This window comes from Hoplias malabaricus, chromosome 10 (genome assembly GCF_029633855.1).
Source record: "Hoplias malabaricus isolate fHopMal1 chromosome 10, fHopMal1.hap1, whole genome shotgun sequence".
NCBI classification, from domain to species: Eukaryota; Metazoa; Chordata; class Actinopteri; order Characiformes; family Erythrinidae; genus Hoplias; species Hoplias malabaricus.
Window position 1 is genome coordinate 41,750,799 of NC_089809.1, and position 26,939 is coordinate 41,777,737.

General features: G+C 43.1%; 3 protein-coding genes across 5 annotated transcripts in view; 1 reads left to right on the top strand and 2 right to left on the bottom strand.

The window, feature by feature from the left end:
- Positions 1-26,939, top strand: part of LOC136708124 (tumor necrosis factor receptor superfamily member 11B-like) — a 104,874-nt gene that overhangs the window by 19,137 nt on the left and 58,798 nt on the right. The window lies entirely within an intron of this gene.
- Positions 390-7,338, bottom strand: mal2 (mal, T cell differentiation protein 2). The gene is made up of 4 exons (XM_066683832.1): positions 7,024-7,338; positions 6,510-6,680; positions 5,360-5,536; positions 390-1,585 (listed from the first exon to the last, which is right to left on the bottom strand). Exons 1-4 carry the CDS (start codon positions 7,135-7,137, stop codon positions 1,514-1,516), a joined length of 534 nt encoding a protein of 177 aa, XP_066539929.1. The 5' UTR covers positions 7,138-7,338; the 3' UTR covers positions 390-1,513.
- Positions 10,606-25,982, bottom strand: colec10 (collectin sub-family member 10 (C-type lectin)). The gene is made up of 6 exons (XM_066682418.1): positions 25,847-25,982; positions 23,149-23,220; positions 21,015-21,086; positions 20,223-20,276; positions 15,107-15,202; positions 10,606-11,887 (listed from the first exon to the last, which is right to left on the bottom strand). Exons 1-6 carry the CDS (start codon positions 25,959-25,961, stop codon positions 11,505-11,507), a joined length of 792 nt encoding a protein of 263 aa, XP_066538515.1. The 5' UTR covers positions 25,962-25,982; the 3' UTR covers positions 10,606-11,504.

Here is a 26,939-nt window from a genome sequence, read left to right on the forward strand (position 1 = left end):
CTGTGTCTGCGTGGGTTTCCTCCGGGTGACTGTCTGTGAGGAGTGTGTTGTGTTCTCTCTGTGTCTGCGTGGGTTTCCTCTGGGTGCTCCGGTTTCCTCCCACAGTCCAAAAACACACGTTAGTAGGTGGAATGGCTCAAAAGTGTTCATAGGTGTGAGTGTGTGTGATGCCCTGTGAATGACTGGCGCCCCCTCCAGGGTGTGTTCCCGCCTTGCGCCCAATGATTCCAGGTAGGCTCTGGACCCACCGTGACTCTGAACTGGATAAGGGTTACAGATAATGAATGAATGAATGAAAAAGGTGTTTTATGGCATTACTTGTTGTGGTTAGTTGAAAAATATCAAGAAAATTCAAAACAATATTTGTGAATTAATGATAAATATCTGTTTATTCAGGAAATACAAAATGTCTAATTTAAGGACAGACTACAACATGTCAACACAAAATAAATGACCACAGTGACTTGATTTAAAGGGAAACGCATTCTAAATAAATTTTAGAGAGAGAAAAAAATATTTGCTTAGAGAGATTTTCTTTGCTCTCAGCAATAGACATGATTCAGTACATTTATCTGTTAAAAATGTGTTTATAAAAGGAACATATTATGAAAAAAAATCCTTTGTTCAGTGCATGTGCACATTCCTGTGTGGATCCGGAGCCCACAAACCCTTACACTGTGAAACAACGCCACCCAGTCTCTTTTTGTGATCTGCCATTCTGATCTTGCTCTGCTTCTGACACAAAGTGCAGAGACCTCTCACACTTCCTTATCTGAGTCTGTCCAATCACATAGCTGAAGGGAGTAAATGGAGTAAAAACACCCACCAGAGCAGAGAAATACAAGTAATTAGCGAAAATAACAGACAAGAAAGAAAATTGAGCAAAACAGTTAAAAACCAGAGCTTCTGCTTCTCGCACCTCACTGCTGTCTGCTCATTTAAAGGACCAGGTGCTGAAGCCAGCTGTTCCGAACAGGGCTGTTTAGATGGGGAGACTGTAGGGTTTGATCCTTGTGGCATTTTGACCAAAGCAAGTCATTAATGAGGTGTTTCATTAATAACTCAGAACCGTGTTCACTTGTGAAAAAGGGGGTAAATATGCCCCCTTTAAATACCACAATAGTCCTGAGGAATAGAAATGCTTGCTGACTTAACGATTTTATCATTATTTTACTGTTGTTTAGCTGAAATAAAAGTTTGCAAAAGGCAACACTGAAAGTCCTAAAGAAAATGGCTGCAGGATTGTCTGTTCACATCATTAAGGTAAAAACACAGTTAAAGGTTTTGCGAACATGTCTTCATCTGAAATAACCAAATACTAGGAATAATAAAATACTTGTATTTAAAATGTAATAAGTCTGTTTTGGGTTCTTATCATAAAAACGATTGTGATGGAAATGGTGTAAACATGTCATCAGGCCACACCTTGTTTTTTTTTTTTTTTTTGCCCATGACAGAACTGCTGATGCTGGAACTGATTTATGAGTCCGATCTGTCTTTTACTCTTTCCTCATCACTGCCGCCACCTTCTGAAACCCATGTACAGGCTGCCGCCATAGCAGATAGTTACTATAAATGTGAATACCTGTGAAGAAAAACACGCCCCATGGTTATATTGGCCAAGCCATTGCACAGTTACAGAATCTTGTATCACAGTCTACAACATTTAAACTCTACACTCAACCTAACTTGCAAGGTACTATTACTGTATTAAAATGGATTTACCACCCAAATATCATCTGGTGGAGGGCAACAGACAGCACCTGATGTTGGGAATAGGGCTGAATGTCTGTTCTTCACGAAATCATTGTAAATTTTATCATATAAATGCAAGTTCTAGGTAGTTATTTCTTTAAACACTTTATCAGAAAAAGTGGGACATCCCCAGTAAACATTTAGCAGCTGATTCAACGTTGAAATAACGTAATGACTGCCGTCTAATCAACGTTCTCTTAAGGTTGAAAATGAAAGATGAAAAGACGTCCAAACACAGACATTGAAAAGACGACTATTAGACGTGCTTTGGACGTCCACTGACGTTATTAATTGGTCCCGAAATAAATTACTTGTATAAAATGCGTTTTGGACGTCCACTAATATCCAATGTCGTCACTGACCAAATCCATTCTATTTTGTAAATATAAAGGCATTTAAATTTGGAGCTTGCAAAACACTCCAAAAAGTCATGAGAGAAACAAAACTAGAGTGACAGGTTCATGGAATTTTCAGGTCCCATTATTATGAACCATTACATAATAAGCAGGAGAATATAAAAATAGCATCTAACGACAGCTTAGTCTCTGCAGACGAATTGGGTTGTGGCTCACTTCTTTGGGTAAAACTTTGTGAAATTATTACAAAACAGTTCAAAAAGTACATTAATCAGTGTAAGAGAGGTTTTTCACAGTCTAAAATGCATAACACTGGAAGATTCAGGGGCTGTGGAGCAAGGCGAAGTACCCCAACTGAATGAATGTGACCTTCAGGTCCTCAGATGTCATTGCAAGACAAACCATCATGCTGCTGTGATAAACATACCTTCACTGACTTGGAAAAATTGTCCTGAAAAACTGTCACCTTACATCAGTTCTATACAGAAATGCATCCAGAATTGTCCATGTTTCAGTTTGTTTTCATGAATAAAAGAGATTATTAGTTCTCTTTGCCGAAGATCAAAGGGAATATTCAGACTATTATCAGCAAAAGGTGCAACGCTGGTCATGGGTTTTGGTGCATCATTGATCACAGCATGAGCGAATTGCATGTGCAAAGGTGTTATACATGTAAAGGTTAGGGTTAGGGTTATCATGTGGAGAATGGAAGAATTAGCAACAATTCCACAGGCAACCTTTAGTATCCTCAGTTCCCAAACGCTTAAAGGCTAAGCACCACTTAATGGACCTCCATGAATATTTGACATTATTGTAGTTACTGACAGATATAAGTATGAATTAAAATGAAAATAGCAGCTTAATTTGCTTTAAAACTGACAATTTTATAAAATTGACGGAAAAACCTGAGCTCTCTACGGAAATTCTTGAACGCAACCGTGACGTCACTGGTGGACAACAGCTGAACAACGCCGCGGTAAAACACCGTTATGACCGACTGTTATGACAGTATCTAGCTAAATAACCAACATTATTCATGACAATAGCCTAGCAATAAGCTAAACTCAAATGTAGAGGCACCGTTATTCTTGTAAATGTGATCGAAGTCGAACTCGAATTCATCCGACACTATAAACCTCCGTAATGCAGCTACGTAGCCGAGTATAATCTGAGACACCGAGTTTAGCGAGTCAAGCTAACGTTAACTAACACCAACTAAAACAGGCGAAGTGAGTGTCCTTACCCTGTTTACCTCCATGTTACAGAGGCTCTTGAACACCTTTCGTTGGTGTCCTTACATGCCCATATTGTTGGAAAAGCGCCAGTGAAATGAGCTACAGATAACGGAGTGAGCGGATGGTCCTTTCCAAAGTGCCTGTTTAAAGTGGACAAATTTAGTCCATTTTCTGGATATTTTGGGATCTTTGGGCCATTTGTGCCCAAATCATTTTGCATTAAATTAAGTGCAGCTTCTAGAGTTGTTGTCCACCATCTACGTCACAGGCAAGACGCCTATTAGAGTTTCCCAACACCGCTGGGGTGGGGGGGGGGGTGGGGGGGACCAACGGTCTTTTAAACCTTATTCCTTGAATTAGTAAGAAATAACATGTTTTCTGACTCTCAATAAACACAAGTTAGGAACTCAAACTCCACTGTATTTATTTGTTTGAAACCTTCATAAAAGAACATTTGATGTCACAGTAAACATGCCTTTGTCCTGGCTTTTTTTGTTGTTTGTTGTAGGCATCAAATTATAAATGTGTTTATATTTACATAATACAATCAAGTTGGTCAGTGTTAACTTTGTTAACTCTCTTGAACCTTTATATAAAAACAGAAACAGGAGTAAAATATTTGGAAAGTCCCCGTTTTTATTTTTAGTGCATTTTTACAAAAATCCCAAAAATAGGCTGTGATAACATGGACAATGAGTAAACAAAACTGTCGCCTGAATGCTGATTCATCCTCACTGAACAAGCTGGTTTATGTTTTGGACATGTATATGTTTACATGATAAATACATAACACTGCAGTTTTACTTCCACTATAACACAGACAAGCCATGGCTTCTTGAGGAGCCCTATGCCCTACATACTACGTGTACTATTTGTTTCACCTTAAATTCAGTCTTAATAGCTTTTAAAATTTCTACATTTATCACTGTATTTATTTGCTATTAGTATACAGCCTGTAGTCACATTTTGACCTTGAACACGAACTGAAGAATGCAGTCACAGTTGTTTTAGCAATCAGATTTCCTGTTTGATTCGCTCATGTTGCTGCTGCTCACTGCTTTAGCCACTGGACAGTGGAGAAATTCTCACATTCACAGTAACGTATACTTTATATTGAGCCCCGTTAGACATGTCCATGCCTTTTTTTCCCCGTTCCTGGGAAACTACCGCAGCTGCCCTTGAGAAACTACTTAAGTGTCGGTCGAGGTCAGACAATATTTCTCATATTGTATTTTAATAACCTATTGTTGCAACAGAGCAGAATAAAGCTCCTCTTGCCATTGTCAAAAATAAAAGCAAACACAAGCTTGCTTCTGCACAGATTAATGCAATGACCTTCAGAAAAACTGGTTCTGCTCTGTGCAGAAACCTACAGGGTGTGGATGTTTAGTTATTGAACAAGATATTAAATAGTCTTTCTTACGTACCGTGGAACCTATATTGGAAATGTACATTTCAGTTTGAGTTTGGTAACAAAGAGAATATCAGTTCCTTTTGTTTTTTGTCCTGACGACTCTTCATTTCAACATGTCGGCCAGCTTCTTTCACAATGACATAGTGAAACCAATTTTGTAGGGCAGCGGGTCTCAATCCTGGTCCTGGAGCACCACTGCCCTGAGGCACAGAGTTTTAGAGCAGGGAGAACATTATAATATGCAGGGCAATGGTACTTCAGAACCAGGAATGAGAACCACTGCTGTAGGTAATCACATACCAGGCTAGAAGACTGTAATATTTGATTCAAGATTATTCACCAGGTTCTGCTGTGTGCAAAAAGTCATTTCATAATCACTTTGTTGCCTTACGTTTAAACAGTGGCATAAATTAGCGGCATACATTTCTTTTAAATGCTTAACATTACTCAGTGCAGTCCTGCAGCCTCTATTGGCAAAGACTTAGCAGCAGAATGGGGCAAGATCTCATTGACTCTCATCCTACAACTCTCATTGGATACCTTTCCTAGTCAGTTCTGTAAAATTTAAAGATTAAAGGGGGAAATACATAGAAACTTACTGTAGCTGCCACATCAATTCTGTATTTCCGCACATCCAGGAATGTAATGATGTTTGAACTTGGCCTGCTTATGCACGTAGAGTTGCCTGAATATTCTGTATATGCGATTGTTGTGGCAGCTTGAAGTACAAATGCAGTGAAGTAGAAGATGAAGGCAATGAAGTGGTACATCGTATCCTGAAACAGACACAAGGGCGTTCAGTTACAGCACATGTATCAAGAGTAGATCTAAAGTAGGGTGAGCAGACGTCCTCTTTTACCCGGACATGTCCTCTTTTTTAGACTTTAGGCGGAATCTCACAAATGTCCGGGATTTTGTTTTTCTAGAGCTTACATAGAACTTCGAGAAGTTTCGTTCACAAACTAGTCCCGCCCTCCCCTACTCCGATTGGTTCGCTTGAGTGAGAAGGGGGCGTGGTGAAGTAGCCTAAAATCTTCTGATTGGACGGTCTGACTGTAGAGCTACCGTTATTGGTCGATAACCTTCTCTGTAAACATTTACTTGGTCAGTCTGCACGTCAGTAGTCCTTGTTTACGTCAGGCAAAGCTCATGTACCTACCCTCATCTCGAGCAGCTATGCCGAAACAGCTGAAAAGAAACTCCCATGTTTTGTGTAGCAAACAGATCTGGACATGTCCTCTTTTTCACTATCTCAGATCTGGTCACCCTACCTAAAGAGTGTAATTAATTTTAATGAGCGCTAGAAAACATGTTTGTAGTTTGATGGAGTTATTTAACTTTGTCTCTACACTAATCAGTCATTAAGGGATATGAATGGATGATGGACATGGCACTAAAGCCCGTGGGCCTGTTAAGCCCTGCACATTAATCATACTCATAAAGCAGACATTACTCAGCAGCAGGGCTGGGACCAGGGCCAGGACTGAGGACTGGCACGCCTTTTGGACACTACCTCTGTAGTTTCACTGCGGGCGAAGCTCTTTGTCAGGTTTAAGGAACTCAGCCAACTCGGTGAATACAGATGGATTTTGCTATTGAACTATTGAATATATTCCAAATAACTGTGGCACTGCCTCCTTGAACATTCAGCAGAGTGTTTCTGGACCGGCACGTTTCTGTGAACCTCCGTTTAAAAGTGCCTTCTGAGGTCTATAAGTAGAAAGTAAAAAAGGAGTTAGAAATACTGACCAATAAGTTCCAGTCAACGCTGATTCTGTCTGCAAAGCCCAACATGAACATGGCGAGGTATGTTGCGGAGCAGGCGAATGTGGTTAGGGACACAAACATCACCCAGCCTTGTAGCAATGGCACAGCCACGTTGGTCGATGCCACTAAGATCCATACTAATGCCCCTAAAACCTGGCGAACAGAAAATGACCTATTAGTAACCTGATCAGTGGTCAGCTCTTCAAAACCGAAGCTCGGCTCTTGTAAAAGGATGCACTGCGTGAAAACTCTTCAATGTGGCATTGTTTCTGTCTGCACCTGTTTGGCAACAAAGAGCACATTGTTTTGTTTTATTAATTAATTCATTCTTTTTTTTTGTGGTTTCCATGTGGTGCTGTTAATAACCTCAGTGCTATTAGAACTACGAGATACGTTTATTATGTAGATGAGAAACCTATCCAGCCATTTCATCATGGTTAAGAAAATACTTTGCTTATACATCTTTAAGTATGAGAAAAAGGTAATATGCACTTACAATCTCCATGCATATCAGAGCCCCCGAGTACGTCCTTAAAAAGTCCAGCCCGAGTGGCAAGGATAGCGTGGCTGCTTGGAGAGAGGTAGCTGCCGGATTTGTTGCCTCTGCCATCTCTCTGCGGTCCAGTAGTTTATTGAAGAACAAGACAGCGAGAGAAGTCCCTGGGAGTCATGTGTCGCGAACCGGTCCGACAGGTGCACGGCCACTCCCATTCAGAGTCGAGCACCGCTGAGGACAAACCGCCATCTCACAGCAGCAATCTGGAATGCATCTTTATCCCTCTCTCTCCCTCTCTCTCTCTTTGACCTTCCCTTCCCTTTGATCCCTAAAAAACACGTTTCTCTGTGTTCTTTCTTTCCTTTCTTTTTTTTTTCTTTGCACTTTTTTTAACCAGGTGCTAAGCACTGTCGCCACATGTTAATAATTAACCAATTCACCAACAGACTGGTCCTGAGTAAATATTATGTCAGGACATTCCAAGGATATAAAGAATAGGCTGGAGTTGGAAGATTGTTTTTTCTTCGAAGTCTAGTTGGACTTTTAGGCCTAGGGTATGATGAGGTTCTACATTCTAAAGTGTAACGATTAGCTAAAGCAGCTAAAAGACTGTCTCTTTTAAGGGGGTTTGGTGAACTATGGACATTGGTGGCAGTGTGTAGGACATATCTGAGAAAGCGTAGGTTAAGGAAGTTTGGAAATTTGCCAGCGGCTGAGTTATTAATGATTGCCTAGAAGTGGGGATTAATTTACCCACGTGTCAGTGACCCTTTGGACAGTGCACACATACAGTATATAAACAGCAACACTGTCAGCAGAACTTCACTGATTTCTTCACTTGATATGACTTTCTCCAGGGAGAGATTTATCAGCCACGATCTTATCATGACGGACATTTAGACTCTGATGCAGAGATGAATATAAATAAGGGAAAGAATGAGTGAGCCAGTAAATGAAATAAATCAGTAGATCATTTACCTCTTTCCCCCTTGATCCACTTCTGATGTTTGTGTTTGTGAAAGAAAAAAATCTAGAGTCGAACTGCAGTGGGACCAATAACATTCAGCAGATAAATAACTGCAGACAGAGACTAGATGTGGAATTTTTATTTTTTTGTAAAAAGGAGCAGGACCTTTAAAATGGCCTTCATTTGTAACTACAGTCTGTTAGAGGTTCATTCATTCATTTATTCATTCATTGTCTGTAACCCTTATCCAGTTCAGGGTGGCGGTGGGTCCAGAGCCTACCTGAAATCACACAGGCACTCACCCGGAGGAAACCCACGCAGACACAGGGAGAACACACCACACTCCTCACAGACAGTCACCGGAGGAAACCCACGCAGACACAGAGAGAACACACCACACTCCTCACAGACAGTCACCCGGAGGAAACCCACGCAGACACAGAGAGAACACAGCACACTCCTCACCGACAGTCACCCGGAGGAAACCCACGCAGACACAGGGAGAACACACCACACTCCTCACAGACAGTCACCCGGAGGAAACCCACGCAGACACAGGGAGAACACACCACACTCCTCACAGACAGTCACCCGGAGGAAACCCACGCAGACACAGGGAGAACACACCACACTCCTCACAGACAGTCACCCGGAGGAAACCCACGCAGACACAGGGAGAACACACCACACTCCTCACAGACAGTCACCCGGAGGAAACCCACGCAGACACGGGGAACACACCACACTCCTCACAGACAGTCACCCGGAGGAAACCCACGCAGACACAGAGAGAACACACCACACTCCTCACAGACAGTCACCCGGAGGAAACCCACGCAGACACAGAGAGAACACAGCACACTCCTCACCGACAGTCACCCGGAGGAAACCCACGCAGACACAGGGAGAACACACCACACTCCTCACAGACAGTCACCCGGAGGAAACCCACGCAGACACAGGGAGAACACACCACACTCCTCACAGACAGTCACCCGGAGGAAACCCACGCAGACACGGGGAACACACCACACTCCTCACAGACAGTCACCCGGAGTAAACCCACGCAGACACAGGGGGAACACACCACACTCCTCACAGACAGTCACCCGGAGGAAACCCACGCAGACACAGGGAGAACACACCACACTCCTCACAGACAGTCACCCGGAGCGGGACTCAAACCCACAACCTCCAGGTCCCTGGAGCTGTGTGACTGCGACACCTACCTGCTGCACCACTGTGCCACCCTTTTCTGAATATTTCTGAGTGAAAATATTTTTGTGGAAAGAAAGCATTTTACTCAGTTCCTTCACACCCAGTTGCTTCTGGGTTTAACCTCACTTCCTATTCTGACAAACGAAGCAAGAAATCTCATGGCGGTCCTTTAGGGTATTCATGAGTAATCAGTTCCTTAATCATGAGTTCTCTTATCATTACTTCATAAAGTACCCTTTTCTAATTTGAGGGTAGTTTGTAGCTACTTTACTCAAATCTAATATGAGACCTGTACTGCTGGGAGATATAGATGCCCAGAAAGGCGCACACTTAAAAACATTACATTTGCATTTACATACTTTTCTATTTTAGTGACATAATTAAAATTACAAATTAGCGCTTCTGGGTTTACCATTTGAGCCCAAGATTGTATGCCTTACTCTGGTGGTCCTCTCCACTCGTATTCAGCCTTGTCAACATAGAAGTCCTAAAAACGTAATTAAAAAAAACACCCTAAAACAATCTAATTACAACGAACTGTGGCAAAGCTACCGTTCATTTTGTCAGTTTATACCTCGAATTAAACCAGACCACCTCCACGAAGCTCTGGTTAACTGTGCCCTTAGCAACACAGTATATGTGCGATTTAGTGAGAGATGCAGCACAGACTCGAGATTTTAAAGCAGGTGTTGGACGCAGATTTTCTGAACCATACACACCCCCACAACACACACTGAATAATCTAATATTCACCAAACTCTGCGATCAAACCTCCAAAGCCCTAAAAATGGTATTCGGGACAAACCCTATATAGTATATCATTCATTCATTGTCTGTAACCCTTATCCAGTTCAGGGTCATGGTGGGTCCAGAGCCTACCTGGAATCATTGGGCGCAAGGCAGGAACACACCCTGGAGGGGGCGCCAGTTCTTCACAAGGCAACACACACACACACACACTCACACCTATGGACAATTTTGAGTTGCCAATCCACCTACCAACGTGTGGTTTTGGACTGTGGGAGGAAACTGGAGCACCCGGAAGAAACCTGTGTGGACACGAGGAGAACACAACAAACTCCTCATAGTCGCTTGGACCGGGAATTGAACCCACAACCTCCATGTCGCTGCAGCTGTGTGACTGCTGGGTTTCCTCCGGGTGACTGTCTGTGAGGAGTGTGGTGTGTTCTCCCTGTGTCTGCGTGGGTTTCCTCCCACAGTCCAAAAAGACACGTTGGTAGGTGGATTGGCGACTCAAAAGTGTCCGTAGGTGTGAGTGTGTGAGTGAATGTGTGTGTGTGTGTCTGTGTTGCCCTGTGAAGGACTGGCACCCCCTCCAGGGTGTGTTCCCGCCTTGCGCCCAATGATTCCAGGTAGGCTCTGGACCCACCGCGACCCTGAACTGGATAAGGGTTACAGATATGAATATTCATTCATTATCCCATGGCACGATGGCTTAGTGGTTAGCTCGTTCGCCTCCCAGCGCTGGGATCTTGGGTTCAAGTCCCATCTGGGTGGAGTTTCCATGTTCTCCCCGTGTCTGCGTGGGTTTCCTCCGGGGGCTCCGGTTTCCTCCCACAGTCCAAAAACATGGATGGTAGGTGAATTGGCTTCTGTAATAACTGTCCTGGTGTGTGAGTGAATGAGTGTGTATGTGAATGAATGTCTGTATGTGCGTGTGCCCAGATATGGATTGGCGCTCTGTCCTGGGTTAAACCCTAGTGCCCGATGCAGTCCTCCAGGTGGACGGTCGTTCCTGGTTGAGAGTACGCTGTGCGCGTTTGGCTGCCGCTTCTCACCAGTGTGTGTGTGGATTGAGCGTTCTGAGCAGTGTGGATTGTAAAGCGTCCTTGGGTGTCTAGAAAGGCGCTATATAAGTGTAAAGATACATACATACATATTCAGAAAAGCGCTGCTGCACATGTGCGACATTCACATGATGTGCAATGTTTAGTGCAGCACGTTAAAAACGTCATGCTGCAACTATATTAGCTGTTGCTTTTTTACAATCGGAAAACTCAGTGCCAGTGTTATAAAACAGTTTTGATTTCGATACTCTGAGTTTTTTCTAATGGGTAACATTGGTTATTTTTATAACAAAGAAAAACAACATTGCAATGATAGCTTTTTACAATATCACACAGCCACCTTTCACTCCTGTTCACTCCTGCAGTTTCATATCAACACAGATTTAAATCCATAAATCATCAGATGTAACAACTCCATAGTAAAATCCGATTATATCTATTTGAAACAGTTGCTTACAAAAATACAAACCTTTTAACATGTAGGTGTCTTACTTTTTCAGAAACTCACATATGAAATACTTTGGGACGTCACACTCCACCTTACTCCATGCTCCATTGGAGCCCATCTGCACACAGCTGTTGCTGTCAGCCTTTGGTGGCACCTCCAGACCCCAGACTGTGGAGTTTTGCAAGGGGCTGCCATCAACATAGGCATATTGTCCTCCAGTCTCTGCTAACTGCAGGCCAATGAACACGTGGGTAAGGCTGGCCTCGCTGACATAGCTGGTCAGCAGTGTGTTGGTGCCCGTGGTCTTAGGCATTGCCAGAGTCCCACCTCGCAGCTTGCAGTTGATAAGGGCGTCACGGTACCTCCGTGCCTCTTTCACCAGCAGGTAAAATTTCTCTTCAGTCTCTTTGACGCCCATAATGACTGCATGGAAATAACAGATATGTATGAATTGTCTGTGCTGTTAAACTTAAACCCAACAACACTAGCAATGTTGCTGAGTACACACATACACTTGTAGGAGCACTGCATCCCTCCACCATATCAGAGTCCTTGCTGAACTGAGATTGGTTCCCCAAAAAGCACAGGACAGTGAAATAAAGACTTCCTGAGCTGAGAATGAAGTCACACACCCTATATGTGTGTGTTGTACTCTGCTCTTTGTATTCATAGCTTGGCTGGCCATGCAGGAGCATCCCTGTTGGCTCTCCCTACAACATGGTACCTGCAAGTTGGCAGGGAGCAGTACAGAACCATCAAATCTCTGAGAAAAACGTCCATAAACTTGCTCCATTGTGCTCATCTGGGTTTAACAATGCCTTTCATTGGACGTCTTTTTAAAAAACATGAACAGGTCAGGGGAGCCTTCATTTACAATAGACACACTGAGATGTGCTTGAAGGAGTTTCCTCGAACAGCTCAGCAGCAAACTATCCGAAAATAGACACACACACACACACAAACACACACACACAAACAAACAAACACACACACACCCATATAATAAAATTTTATCCCTCACATAAGGTCAGTGTTTTAGAAAAGTAGTGGGTAAAAATGACTTAAACCAAGAAGAACACAAAGGCATTCTTCACATTTTCCAAATAACACCCGTATGACCCTAAAGTTGAAAATAGTTTGGAAAGACAGGGATTGTATTACAATGGTCAGCCATGGTGGTGGTGGCCATGAGGTGGAGAAGTTTCACTGCTTCTAAGAATTCTGCTCTGCACTAGAAGATCCGTAAGGAGAATGTCCAGTCATCATGAGCTGAAGCTGATTTGTGTTATGCAGCAAGAAAATGTCCACCTCTGAATGGCTCAGCAAAAAAAAACTTTGGAGTGGCCTTGTCAAAGTCACACATATGGGCAAGCAGCCATCCCAGCTTTCTAGAGAGTAGTTGTGTGTTAGGTTCCTTGCTCATGAGCACTTCAGCCATGGATGATGAGGGAGGTGTTCCTGTATTCCCACTGATATATATTTACACGCCAAAGGGATCAAACTGACTTTCCTGTCTCAAGAAATATAGTATGTCCATCCATCCATTATCTGTAACTGCTTATCCAATTTAGGGTCGCGGGGGGTCCAGAGCCTACCTGGAATCATCGGGCGCAAGGCGGGAATACACCCTGGAGGGGGCACCAGTCCTTCACAGGGCAACACAGACACACACACACACATTCACTCACACCTACGGACACTTTCGAGCCGCCAATCTACCTGCAACGTGTGTTTTTGGACTGTGGGAGGAAACCGGAGCATCACAGACAGTCACCCGGAGGAAACCCACGCGGACACGGGGAGAACACACCAACTCCTCACAGACAGTCACCTGGAGCGGGAATCGAACCCACAACCTCCAGGCCCCTGGAGCTGTGTGACTGCGAAACTACCTGCTGCGCCACCGTGCCGCCAAATATAGTATGTCAAATGTGCAAATATCTGCTCTACTATGTTCATTTGAATGTACATTGAGAGAGTACTGATTCAGAAAGCTCACTCTATAGGACTTTTCACACAGATCGGACTTTCACACGAACAGAAACCTCAGTGAAGCTGGCCCCTCATATGATGAGAAACGGAATAAAAACGTGTCCTTTCGTTAGTGCTGCGTTTGCCCCGCAAAAATCATTGTTTGTGCTGGTACCGTTTTTGAAGAATTAGACATTATATCTTAGTACCTGTTACGTAAGGCAGCCCATCGTTCGTGTCCAAGTCGCGCCAAACTGGTCTCATTCGTTAGTGTCTCGTTTGTGCCGTTAAAATAAACGTTCGTGCCATTTTCATTCTTGAGTTATTTAGCTATAAAATTTCAATGAGTGACGTCACTCAGCCCCTCATCAACGTCCAGCTCTTTTAATTATTTAATTATCTAAGGAATATTTCTATACGCGATATCACCGTACCCCCAGGCCAACCTGGGGTTCAAGCCCCTCCTGGTGACTGTCTGTGAGGATTTAGACGTTAGAGTAGGGATGTATACAAACACCTGAGAACATAGCATGCCAACTAACGAGAGCTAATAAAAACGCTTTTTGATTGAAACCATGAACCATTAACTTACCTGAAAGTTTGGATTCCAAATAAGTTGGAATTTCCCCTTGTTAAATGTTCCTGAATAAATCCTAGTTTTCTCATCAAAACGTTATGACCCGACAGGCTTAAAATCAAGAAAACTCATCATCATAACACCATCAAAACGAAGGTTCATCGTCTCTCTGTCAGCACGGAGATCACGTGGCAAATGAAGCAGTCGCGTAAAAAAATCACAAAAAAACATGCAGTTACGGACAAAAGTTGAAAACCAGCATAAATAACACAAGCATTGAACAAAAAACAATGTACAAAAATATGTTGGAAGCTGATGGGGGAAGTTTAAAAATACTTTTATATACATGTAACCCAATTAAAAGCTCAACAGCAAAAAACAAACAAACAGCACAAACGAGGCACTAACGAATGAGACCACTTTGGCGCGATTTGGACGTTGATGAGGGGCTGAGTGACGTCACTCGTTAAAACTTTATAGCTGAATAACTCAAGAATGAAAATGGTACTGGCGTTTATTTTAACGGCACAAACGAGGCACTAACGTAACGACACATATTTATTCCGTTTCTCATCATATGAGGGGCCAGCTTCACGGAGGTGTGGAGCCTTTACAAAGTGCCCGGTGCATATTTGGTCTCAGCGCTCTGAAATCAGGGGAAGATGGTGGAAGAGGAAGAAGTGGATTCGTTGAGTAGGAGCGATGATGAATGTATCATTTTACACACTAAATCCGCCCCAGGCCCCAGAACAGCACAGGGCGTTCAGCAGTGTTTCCTAAGCTTACTCGTGGAGTTTGAAGCCCTGCTTCTGCGTGTTGCTCCTCTCATCAAAGGGATTATATTTTCTCCACATTTTAAAATGCTTCTATTTTAGTTCTTTGTGTGTGTGGTTATGTTTTAATATTTTGTGTTCTGCTACAAACAAGAACAGCTGTTCAACTGTTTAGTGCATAAAAATCTGACTCTGACTGTGAAATGGCCTTAATTCTAAATTGGATTTTGCGTAGCTCCTTGAACACAGCAAGAAAACATCACTGGGGACAACATCATGCCCTGCCTTGGCTTTAACTCAGAACCAGAAGTGGAGCCTTACCATTTTTCACAAACTTGACAGCGTTTTTCAGTCGGCCTATGTTGATGTCCATTTGCCCAATGACTTTCCGATACCTCCCACAGTCGCAGGTGGTCCCTGTCATGGTCAAAATGCAAATATAACACTTAAAGAGGATGTCTACAGTTGTGGGGAAATGCTGTGAAATGCTTTCACTGTCATGAGCAGAGAGAAAGAGGAAGCTTGGCTTATCGGACCGAGACCCTTTGTTTAACCATTTACTGACACTGTGGCTTTGTAAAACCTTAGACCTGTGGTTCTCAAACTTTTTAGAGCATGTACCACCCATTATCAATCCAAAACCTCCAAGTACCAGCTAAGAAAACTATGAATGTCTTGCTTGAATATTTGTCTTTTGTATGCATTACACAAAATTATTCTAAAATAATTACTAAAAATAATAAGAAAACAAATTACTAGGTCTAAAATTAAATTATACATTTATGTGATCATAGAGCGGCACGGTGGCGCAGCAGGTTAGTGTCGCAGTCACACGGCTCCAGGGACCTGGAGGTTGTGGGTTCGATTCCCGCTCCAGGTGACTGTCTGTGAGGAGTGTGGTGTGTTCTCCCTGTGTTTGTGTGGGTTTCCTCTGGGTGACTGTCTGTGAGAAGTGTGGTGTGTTCTCCCTGTGTCTGTGTGGGTTTCCTCCGGGTGACTGTCTGTGAGGAGTGTGGTGTGTTCTCCCTGTGTCTGTGTGGGTTTCCTCCGGGTGACTGTCTGTGAGGAGTGTGGTGTGTTCTCCCTGTGTCTGTGTGGGTTTCCTCCGGGTGACTGTCTGTGAGGAGTGTGGTGTGTTCTCTCTGTGTCTGCATGGGTTTCCTCCGGGTGACTGTCTGTGAGGAGTGTGGTGTGTTCTCCCTGTGTCTGTGTGGGTTTCCTCTGGGTGACTGTCTGTGAGAAGTGTGGTGTGTTCTCCCTGTGTCTGTGTGGGTTTCCTCCAGGTGACTGTCTGTGAGGAGTGTGGTGTGTTCTCTCTGTGTCTGCATGGGTTTCCTCCGGGTGACTGTCTGTGAGGAGTGTGGTGTGTTCTCCCTGTGTCTGTGTGGGTTTCCTCCGGGTGACTGTCTGTGAGGAGTGTGGTGTGTTCTCCCTGTGTCTGTGTGGGTTTCCTCCGGGTGACTGTCTGTGAGGAGTGTGGTGTGTTCTCTCTGTGTCTGCATGGGTTTCCTCCGGGTGACTGTCTGTGAGGAGTGTGGTGTGTTCTCCCTGTGTCTGTGTGGGTTTCCTCCGGGTGACTGTCTGTGAGGAGTGTGGTGTGTTCTCCCTGTGTCTGTGTGGGTTTCCTCCGGGTGACTGTCTGTGAGGAGTGTGGTGTGTTCTCCCTGTGTCTGTGTGGGTTTCCTCCGGGTGACTGTCTGTGAGGAGTGTGGTGTGTTCTCTCTGTGTCTGCATGGGTTTCCTCCGGGTGACTGTCTGTGAGGAGTGTGGTGTGTTCTCCCTGTGTCTGTGTGGGTTTCCTCCAGGTGACTGTCTGTGAGGAGTGTGGTGTGTTCTCTCTGTGTCTGCATGGGTTTCCTCCGGGTGACTGTCTGTGAGGAGTGTGGTGTGTTCTCCCTGTGTCTGTGTGGGTTTCCTCCGGGTGACTGTCTGTGAGGAGTGTGGTGTGTTCTCCCTGTGTCTGTGTGGGTTTCCTCCGGGTGACTGTCTGTGAGGAGTGTGGTGTGTTCTCCCTGTGTCTGTGTGGGTTTCCTCCGGGTGACTGTCTGTGAGGAGTGTGGTGTGTTCTCTCTGTGTCTGCATGGGTTTCCTCCGGGTGACTGTCTGTGAGGAGTGTGGTGTGTTCTCCCTGTGTCTGTGTGGGTTTCCTCTGGGTGACTGTCTGTGAGAAGTGTGGTGTGTTCTCCCTGTGTCTGTGTGGGTTTCCTCCAGGTGACTGTCTGTGAGGAGTGTGGTGTGTTCTCTCTGTGTCTGCATGGGTTTCCTCCGGGTGACTGTCTGTGAGGAGTGTGGTGTGTTCTCCCTGTGTCTGTGTGGGTTTCCTCCGGGTGACTGTGAAGGTTTCCTCCGAGTGACTGTCTGTGATGAGTGTGGTGTGTTCTCCTTGTGTCTGTGTGGGTTTCCATGGGTGACTGTCTGTGAGGAGTGTGGTGTGTTCTCTCTGTGTCTGTGTGGGTTTCCTCCGGGTGACTGTCTGTGAGGAGTGTGGTGTGTTCTCCCTGTGTCTGTGTGGGTTTCCTCCGGGTGACTGTGAAGGTTTCCTCCGAGTGACTGTCTGTGATGAGTGTGGTGTGTTCTCCTTGTGTCTGTGTGGGTTTCCATGGGTGACTGTCTGTGAGGAGTGTGGTGTGTTCTCTCTGTGTCTGTGTGGGTTTTCTCCGGGTGCTCCGGTTTCCTCCCACAGTCCAAAAACACACGTTGGTAGGTGGATTGGTGACTCAAAAGTGTCCGTAGGTGTGAGTGTGTGTGTTCGCCTGTGAAGGACTGGCGCCCCCTCCAGGGTGTATTCCTGCCTTGCGCCCAATGATTCCAGATAGGCTCTGGACCCACTGCGACCCTGAACTGGATAAGGGTTACAGACAATGAATGAATGAATTAATTTATGTGATCATATACAATTTTGGGGAAATAAGCATTTTAAGAGAAATAAAAATGAGAAACGTGCTTTACTGGGCTGTATGTGCTCACAGCGTCTCTCAGCCTGTGTATTAGTAGGAGAAGGAGGCGCAGCCTGTTAAACAGTGTTCGATGACTCTAATGATGCAAAAATCGGGCAGATTGATGAACTTCAGTTGCGTGTTCTCTCTATTTTTATGCCTCTAGATTTTGTCCTTCTGGGCTTAGGAGTATTTTGTGGGTTGGTCTCGGTTTGTTTCCTCGTTCGTGTTGCTCTTTTTGTATTAGTCACAATTGCTCATGTCTGCCTCTAGACGTTCAGTAAGAAGCTGAATCAAGTGATACGTGTACCACAGTTTGAGAACCACGGCCTTAGACCTGTTTCAAGCATGAAAACAGACTGGAGAGTCCTCCAAAGATAGGACCTTTTCAATAAAGAATTTATCACAAATAAGATTAAGAAAACATGCTTTGACAGGCGTCTCTGACAGCAGTGCTGCAGCTTGTGTTATTTCCTGTGAAGAGAATCCATTCCAGAGCGGAACTCTGTTGGCCTGGGATCCCACCCACTGTCCAATCACAGAGAAGTTCCCACAGCCCAGGTTGCCCCGTATGACAAACATGTGCTGCAGCCAAGGAAGTGAGCAAGCAAACAGTGAAAAGGTTAGCTTCTACCAGACCTAAAAAACCTCAGCATTTAACAGAGTTAAAGGAGTGTAAATATGTATTTTAAAGATGGAAACAGCTTAGTGCCCAGCAGCACTACAACACATGCAGAGTCGGTTAATTTTCTCTTGAAAAGATAAGCAAGTAATTTCAGAAAACTATAAATATGTATGCATAGGTATATATTAAAGGCGTAAACTCTATGGTTTGTGTGTTTTAAGTAAAGAAAATGAGGAATAACGTTTGTGTTTCAAAAGATATCTTCAACCTTACATAGTAGACTATTTAAAGGCTAAGCAGCAGCTCTATGAAAGTGTCAAACAAATAAATCCAGTGGAGTTTGAGTTCCTAACTTGTGTTTATTGATCGTCAGAAAACATGTTATTTCTTACTAATTCAAGGAATAAGGTTTAAAAGACCGTTGCCCCCCCCCCCAACGGTGTTGGGAAACTCTAATAGGCGTCTTGCCTGTGACGTAGATGGTGGACAACACTCTAGAAGCTGCACTTAATTTAATGTAAAATGAGGAAAAGGTGTGTTGTTTTTGGCTGCAATCATTCAATGTACAGTGGGACATCTGTGAACAAACGGCCCAAAGATCCCAAAATATCCAGAAAATGGACTAAATTTGTCCACTTTAAACGGGCACTTTGGAAAGGACCATCCGCTCACTCCGTTATCTGTAGCTCATTTCACTGGCGCTTTTCCAACAATATGGGCATGTAAGGACACCAACGAAAGGTGTTCAAGAGCCTCTGTAACATGGAGGTAAACAGGGTAAGGACACTCACTTCGCCTGTTTTAGTTGGTGTTAGTTAACGTTAGCTTGACTCGCTAAACTCGGTGGCTCAGATTATACTCGGCTACGTAGCTGCATTACGGAGGTTTATAGTGTCGGAGGAATTCGAGTTCGACTTCGATCACATTTACAAGAATAACGGTACCTCTACATTTGAGTTTAGCTTATTGCTAGGCTACTGTCATGAATAATGTTGGTTATTTAGCTAGATACTGTCATAACAGTCAGTCATAACGGTGTTTTACCGCGGCGTTGTTCAGCTGTTGTCCACCAGTGACGTCACGGTCGCGTTCAAGAATTTCCGTAGCGAGCTCGGGTTTTTCCGTCAGTTTAATAAAATTCTGTTTTAAAGCAAATTAAGCAGCTATTTGCATTTTAATTCATACTTATATCTGTCAGTAACTACAATAATGTGAAATATTCATGGAGGTCCATTAAGTGGTGCTTAGCCTTTAAGGAAATTCAAATAAGGTAGGAAATAACCGCAATATTGCCCTTGAAACTGACCCATTTAAGGTGGAACTACACATTTGAATCCGAAAATTGCAAATAAATTCCTAACATTTGTGTCCAAAAATGACATTTTAGGTGGAAGGGAAATATCACTGAGGAAGATAATCAGCCTCGTCTAGTGAATCATTTAAGGTGGAAATGTAAAATCAAACATGAAGCTGGTAAATACAGGAAAAACTATGGAGGGATCTTTTTTTTTTTTATTACTGTAGGTAGATATTTTAATCAAAGGAAATACACTTCTGTATAGACAGCTACTGTCATTTAAGTTATGTTATGTTATGTTCATTTGTGTAGATTCTATGTAATCAATCTGGCAACCTGTGTGAGCTACCTTTTTGGGGAGTGGGAGCGCTTCCCGCTTCAGTTTTCTGAATTTGGACTGCAGTAGTCTTTACAAATGCCTGTGTTCAGTTTTACAGACTACTCCTTTTAAGAGAAGCTTAAAAGAATGAACACATCACAGATCCTGGTTTTTACGGCATATTACAAAATGTCCCAACTTTTGTGGAAATGGGGTTTGTTCATAACACGAAGAAGGAGGAATATGTAACTTTAATTTACCTGCTTTGCCCTTTAGGCCCGAAGGTCCGTCTGTCCCTCGCTCCCCTTTGTCCCCTGTGAATTGCATTTTTGAGTATTATTCTCATTATATTTCTCAGTTCATGGTGAGCATAACGAGTTGCCCACTAGATGTCAGCAGAATATTAGCTTCATTCAGTGTTGTCCGTTTGTGTACTGGTAGGAGTCCATTTTAATCCCCCAGAGTTAAAGATTGATCAGACATGAGGTCAACCATTTCACTGACATTCCCTAGGACACGTCTATAACATCCTCTTATTTTTTCCTACTAACAGATACAGACCCTGCGGACGTCTGGTGAGAGGAAACACATGCTCTGCACATTTTAAAGATCCGCTCTGTCCAAGGCTATTCAGTCCACTCTGAGAAAGATGATATAAAGCCTTACCATTAAAGCCCAATTAAGCCTGGCTTTCTGTTCCATCCAGAAAGGCCACATGTCTTACTGAACTCCCCAAATACTCACAGTCATCAACAATGGTCTTATTTCAGCAAATCAGGTGTGTTATGTTTAGACTGAAGGAGAAGTTTAGACCCTCTGCCTTTTCCAGATAAGTTTCCCCACTCGTGTAAAGGAACAGGGTAATCTCGTCTTGGAGGAGATAGCACAGTCAAAGTAAATATCTTTGATGGAAAGAGTGGCGCTTTTCATAACAAACCTCAGGAAAGGATATTAAGGTAATTTTGCTCTGGAAAGAGCATCTCAAACGAATTGAGTGGTACATAAACAATACGCCCAAGACTGGAGTAGTATTCCACATTAGGTTTATTTACCCCTCTCTCCTGCAGGGCCCATCTTTCCCAACTGGCCAGGCTCCCCCTTCTCTCCACACTCTCCTGGCAGGCCTGCAAGACGAGAAAACGGGGTTATCAGGAACCTGACCCCTGTCCAAGCCACAGAAAAAAATATCTCGCTACGGCCACAATGGAGAAGGCAGCCCACTGTCAAAGCACAATAATTTAGGAGGGTTTTAAATTTTCTTTTACGATTTTATTGCTGTGTTTCATGTGTAGCTGTGTAATTTCGTGTCAGTAGTCTGAAGTATAAATCTGTTTCAATAGTATTTTCCAAATCGTAAAGAGGTTGGAGCTTTTCTCTTTTAAGACGGGGTTCAAAAGCCTCTCTGACCAAATTTTCTAAGCAAATATCCAGCTGGAAATCTGTGACACGCATTCCACTGCTGGGCCCAAGGAATGATAGGACTCGGTCTTCATCGTGGCATCTCTTAACGTAGCCTCATCCAGTCCTGGCCTCGCGATGTGTTCACATTTATTTTAGAGAAGTGTGATGATTCACATTAACTTGTTTAATGTGTTTTCCAAAAAATTAAGAATCCCCTGATGTGGCTGACACTTGGAGCGGACTTCTCGTATTTATTCTTTCCAGTGCTTCAGATGGGGGAAACTTTAGTGGGAAATCCTCAGACAGACACCATTAAGGAAAAGATTTGTGGTATTAGAGAACCTGTAGGACATTTACTGAGGCATGTATCTTCAAACGCCCCACTGGCAACCTAAGCTTTTAGCACTTTTCCCACTTTTTATGTTTATTTCTTCTTCAATTTCCTGCGTCGGGTCGGTGATGGTGAAAGAACGTTCATATTTGAGGCTGGAGAAACATTTCCTGAGCTCATTTAAGGCTGATTAATGTGAGGTCTCTCGTAGTTTAACCACCACCTGAAACCCACGCTGCTGTTCTAGCTTCTTTCCAGGTAAACAATTAGATGTGAATGAAGGTTTTGTATGATCCTTCCAAAGTGTTTCCACCTGTCTGTTGCAAATCTAGGATAATGATCTATTGATTTTATATTGTTTAAATTAATTTGACTAACAATGTGGACGTCTCCACTCTGGTCAAACACAGTCGATAGAGATTTAATGTAAAAAATATGACTTGTCTTCTGCATGTGCATGTTTACGCAATCACTAAAAATAACTCCAAAATGGGACTCAGACACGATGACCCTTAATACCGCTTTGGTCGTAAGTGAAAAGCCAGGCAACTATCCCTCTTCCCTCTCGCTTTCAGGCCCTTCCCGGCATTTCACTTTTTCCCCCTACACGTGCACTCCCTGACGATACATGAGCGTGCTTGGAAGAGAAGGGTGCGTCTTTGGTTGCCTGCTGCTCAAATCTGCAGCGGCAAAAGCGACCTGTCTGGAAAGGGGGAGGTCGGGAGTTAGGAAGGAGGGGCGTGGGCCTGCGGTGCTCGCCGAACGGCCAGCCAACACTTTCACCCCGAGTGCATGGCGACACCACGGCCCCTCAGCCGCAATTAACACGTCTGCCTGCTTCTGACGTGACTTTCCTCAGTGGAAGAAGTGGGTTTGGCACGTCGTGTGCAGACATCCACCTCGCTCTGATGCCCGGCTTGTGGGCAAAAAGCACATCAAAGGGCAGACTCTAGGTCAGGCGCTGGGCAGCAAATGACAAGCACAGAGGAGGCTACTGTGTGCAGCTTCTTTTTCTAAAGACTTCAGTCAGTGCATTCAAGAGACATTTCGGAGAAGCCGTGAGTTGTTTAGCTCTGTCATGACCCGTTTTTAATGTATACAAAAGGATATAAAAGAAAATTCCATATTCCTCTGATTCACAGTTAAAAGGGATACTCGCACTAAACTATAAACAGTGATCAAACCCGAACCCGCCTGATATCTGAGTCAAATTATGTCTTTAATATGTCCAAAAGGTACTTTATCCAAAACCAAAAGTCCACGCTCACTCATAATTGACAGTAAATATACCAGAGACATTAAACTGGCCTGGGAGGCTTTCAAATCAAACGATTTTTTTCACTTTACAGGATATTCTGGGCAACTTGTAGACAGAGCTGGCCTGAACTAACGTCCCTTTAATCTCTCAACGATTTACTGGCTTTAACAGCCATGAACCAGCAATGAAGAGGCACCTCTGTGTCCAGGGGGCCCAGTTTTTCCCAGTCTTCCTTCGTCACCTTTATCTCCCACCTCACCTTGGTCGCCTGTCAGGAAGAGATGCAGAAAGTCATTCCGAGATCCTGGTTTAATTAGTTTTAAAAATACCAAATACCTTGCTTTAACACAGACTGGTATTCTACATTTATTAGTAAAGGATCAACAGAGGAAAGGGCCGTCTGTGGATTCATGTTTTATTTCCGCTACTAAACAAAAGGCATCAACACTGACCTGGGTGGCGTCTTTACCATGTAATGGAATAATAGCCTCACCTCATAAGGCTTGAGTTAGCGCTTCAAACTATCGCTGTTGTTGGGCCTGCTAGGCAATAAACGACAGCATGGCACTTTATCAGAGCAGACTGTTGGCATTTGCCAGCAGGGGAGCTGTTATATGAGCAGCTACTGTAGCACTAACAAGTGAGATGGTATCCACCCCTGGGCTCCAGCAACAGTAAAGAGTGGAGTACAAGAGCAGGTTTTTCAAGTCTTTCAAGCCTCTTAAATGCAGCAGAAGCAGTGGGTTTTGTTACACTGCAGATAAAACCTTTTCCAACTTAAATATCGGTGGCAACCAGCTGTGCACGTCAAGCCCCTCTGCCGTGTTGATGGTTCTTTTCTGTGTAATGGCTACTGTTTACAGTCCAGAGACCTATGGTGTCCCAACTGTAAGGCGGAATTTCTCGGTTAAACTCGATAGCGTGTGTTTTTTAAATCATATAATAGATCGGTAAAAAGCATAAAGTCATAAAGAATGAGCTATTCCAATTTTATTGCTCTTACTTTCGCTACTGTCCAAAATACATCTGCCAACTCTTTTCACTAATCATTATTATTTTAATAATAAGTATTTGTTTAACGTGATTTACCACTTTTGTTATTGACTATTAACAACGGACTCTTTCGTCTGTTACAGTTCATTACATTGTCTGTGTGGTTGAAACATTTACACATGCTCCGCTAGCAGAATTGTTCGTAAGTGGTAACTACTAGAAATAACGTACGATATTCATTTCCAGGTTTGTTGTTTACACATTCACTCACACACTCACACCTACGGACACTTTTGAGTCACTAATCCACCTACCGACGTGTGTTTTTGTTCGTAAGTGGTAACTACTGGAAACAATGTACGATATTCATTTCCAGGTTTGTTGTTTACACATTCACTCACACCTAGGGACACTTTAGAGTCGCTAATCCACCTACCAACGTGTGTTTTTGTTCGTAAGTGGTAACTACTGGAAACAATGTACGATATTCATTTCCAGGTTTGTTGTTTACACATTCACTCACACCTAGGGACACTTTAGAGTCGCTAATCCACCTACCAACGTGTGTTTTTGTTCGTAAGTGGTAACTACTGGAAACAATGTACCATATTCATTTCCAGGTTTGTTGTTTACACATTCACTCACACCTAGGGACACTTTAGAGTCGCTAATCCACCTACCAACGTGTGTTTTTGTTTGTAAGTGGTGACTACTGGAAACTATGTACGATGTTCATTTCCAGGTTTGTTGTTTACACATTCACTCACACACTCACATCTACGGACACTTTTGAGTCACTAATCCACCTACCAAAGTGTGTTTCTGTTCGTAAGTGGTGACTACTGGAAACAATGTACGATATTCTTTTCCAGGTTTGTTGTTTACACATTCACTCACACCTACGGACACTTTAGAGCCGCTAATCCACCTACCAACGTGTGTTTCTGTTCGTAAGTGGTAACTACTGGAAACAATGTACGATATTCATTTCCAGGTTTGTTGTTTACACATTCACTCACACCTACGGACACTTTAGAGACGCTAATCCACCTACCAACGTGTACTTCTGTTCGTAAGTGGTAACTACTGGAAACAATGTACGATGTTCATTTTCAGGTTTGTTGTTTACACATTCACTCACACCTACGGACACTTTAGAGTCGCTAATCCACCTACCAACGTGTGTTTCTGTTCGTAAGTGGCAACTACTGGAAACAATGTACGATATTCATTTCCAGGTTTGTTGTTTACACATTCACTCACACCTACAGACACTTTAGAGACGCTAATCCACCTACCAACGTGTACTTCTGTTCGTAAGTGGTAACTACTGGAAACAATGTACGATGTTCATTTTCAGGTTTGTTGTTTACACATTCACTCACACCTACGGACACTTTAGAGTCGCTAATCCACCTACCAACGTGTGTTTCTGTTCATAAGTGGCAACTACTGGAAACAATGTACGATATTCATTTCCAGGTTTGTTGTTTATTAAACTACTGCTCAACTACTGCCTAATATTTCTATTTAAATTATTTAGGAAAAATATCAACAACCAGTGCACTGTTCCTTGCTCGTTCCTTGTTTTATATGACACCGAAAAACAACATCACAGACGGCAACATCAAAAAATCTTTAAACACTTCAGTTTAGAGCTATATTCAGTGGCAGATCACTTTATCAAAGGGAATACACATGGAATTTTAGAGTCAAGATTGACGTGAAAAAAATGTCTCAGTGATTACTTCACGTTGTTACATTTAATCTGAATAAAATATTACAACTGATGTTCAATTTCAAATCTTTATAAGACACTATTAATAGCTTACTTACAAATTCTAGGCTTGATCCTACAATTAAATATATTAACAAATATTAAACCCTTAAAAAGACAGTACCTTTAGATCCGGGCAGAACCGTGTTGGTACAGACCTCTATGGTAAAAACCAATGCCATGTTGCAAAGAACCAAAAACAGTAGTAGATTTTTCCTGGTGAAATGTTTTCCACCCATGTCTTTAATTGAAGACTGCAACACTGCGGTCAAGTGGACAGAGTGAAACCTCTTCTCTGCATGTGTTTACCAAACCTTATCACCTCCCTGTCCAGCTGTCAAACAACACTGTCCAGAGCCCACTTATCCCTTTAACTCTTTATGACTGGAATTCTTTTTTGGGAGAAGATGAAGAAACAGTCGACCATAAGATTTCACATTCATTGGAACAGGTTTGTACATCAACTAACATCAAAAGAACCAAACAACACACGGTGAGTATTTGTTTAATGCTTACACTGTTGTATTGTCACTGGAAAGGTTGCAATTTGATTAAGATTCAAAGCTACAGCTGGAGACTTTCAGTGAAGGTCATTGTGGTCAATGTTTTTCTCCACTTCTTTGCCTGTTATGCAAACCACCAAGATCAGCCCTGGATACAGGAGACCATCTATACACGGGTACAAACATGCACTGTGATGCTGAAGGCAGTTTTCAGTGGATATGTAACTACTTTTCTCTCCCTACTATCAGTGTCACTGACTAGAAGTTTGTTTTCGCAGTCATTTTGGGAGTTAAATGTGGCAAAGTTTGTACTGGAGCTATTAAACTCAGAGTATTTCCTTTTCACTTATTTTCTTTTACTGGTGGAATCATATGAATGTGGTGTGTGCAAGATTGCAGTACTAAGTCCCACAATGGAAATATTCAAGACATTAACCACTTATAGAAGATGTTAATCTTCGTTAATTTCTGCTTCATCTTTAAGGCTGTAAAGATATCATATATAAAGTAAGACCATAAATGGTTAATGGAGAGTATATATTGTATATGTGATATTTACAAGCACACAAACACCAGTGAACTTCAGGATGGCCTGTGCTGACAAAATAACAAACAAACAGCCCACCTAACTGACCCACAGACAACTCTAACTTCATCCATTGTCTGTAAGCACTTATCTCGGAATCATTGGGCGTAAGGCGGGAATACACCCTG

Excerpts from the sequence above, each read along its gene's own strand:
- mal2 (XM_066683832.1), bottom strand. The coding sequence starts at position 7,137 with ATGGCAGAGGCAACAAATCCGGCAGCTACCTCTCTCCAAGCAGCCACG. Across the intron at positions 5,537-6,509 it reads GCGTTGACTGGAACTTATTG|GATACGATGTACCACTTCAT; the intron begins GTCAGTATTTCT and ends TGTCTGTTTCAG. Across the intron at positions 1,586-5,359 it reads GAATTGATGTGGCAGCTACA|GTATTCACATTTATAGTAAC; the intron begins GTAAGTTTCTAT and ends TTTTCTTCACAG.
- colec10 (XM_066682418.1), bottom strand. The coding sequence starts at position 25,961 with ATGGGTGGAAAACATTTCACCAGGAAAAATCTACTACTGTTTTTGGTT. Across the intron at positions 21,087-23,148 it reads TGGGCCCCCTGGACACAGAG|GCCTGCCAGGAGAGTGTGGA; the intron begins GTGCCTCTTCAT and ends CTCGTCTTGCAG. Across the intron at positions 11,888-15,106 it reads TGTCAAGTTTGTGAAAAATG|TCATTATGGGCGTCAAAGAG; the intron begins GTAAGGCTCCAC and ends ATTTCCATGCAG.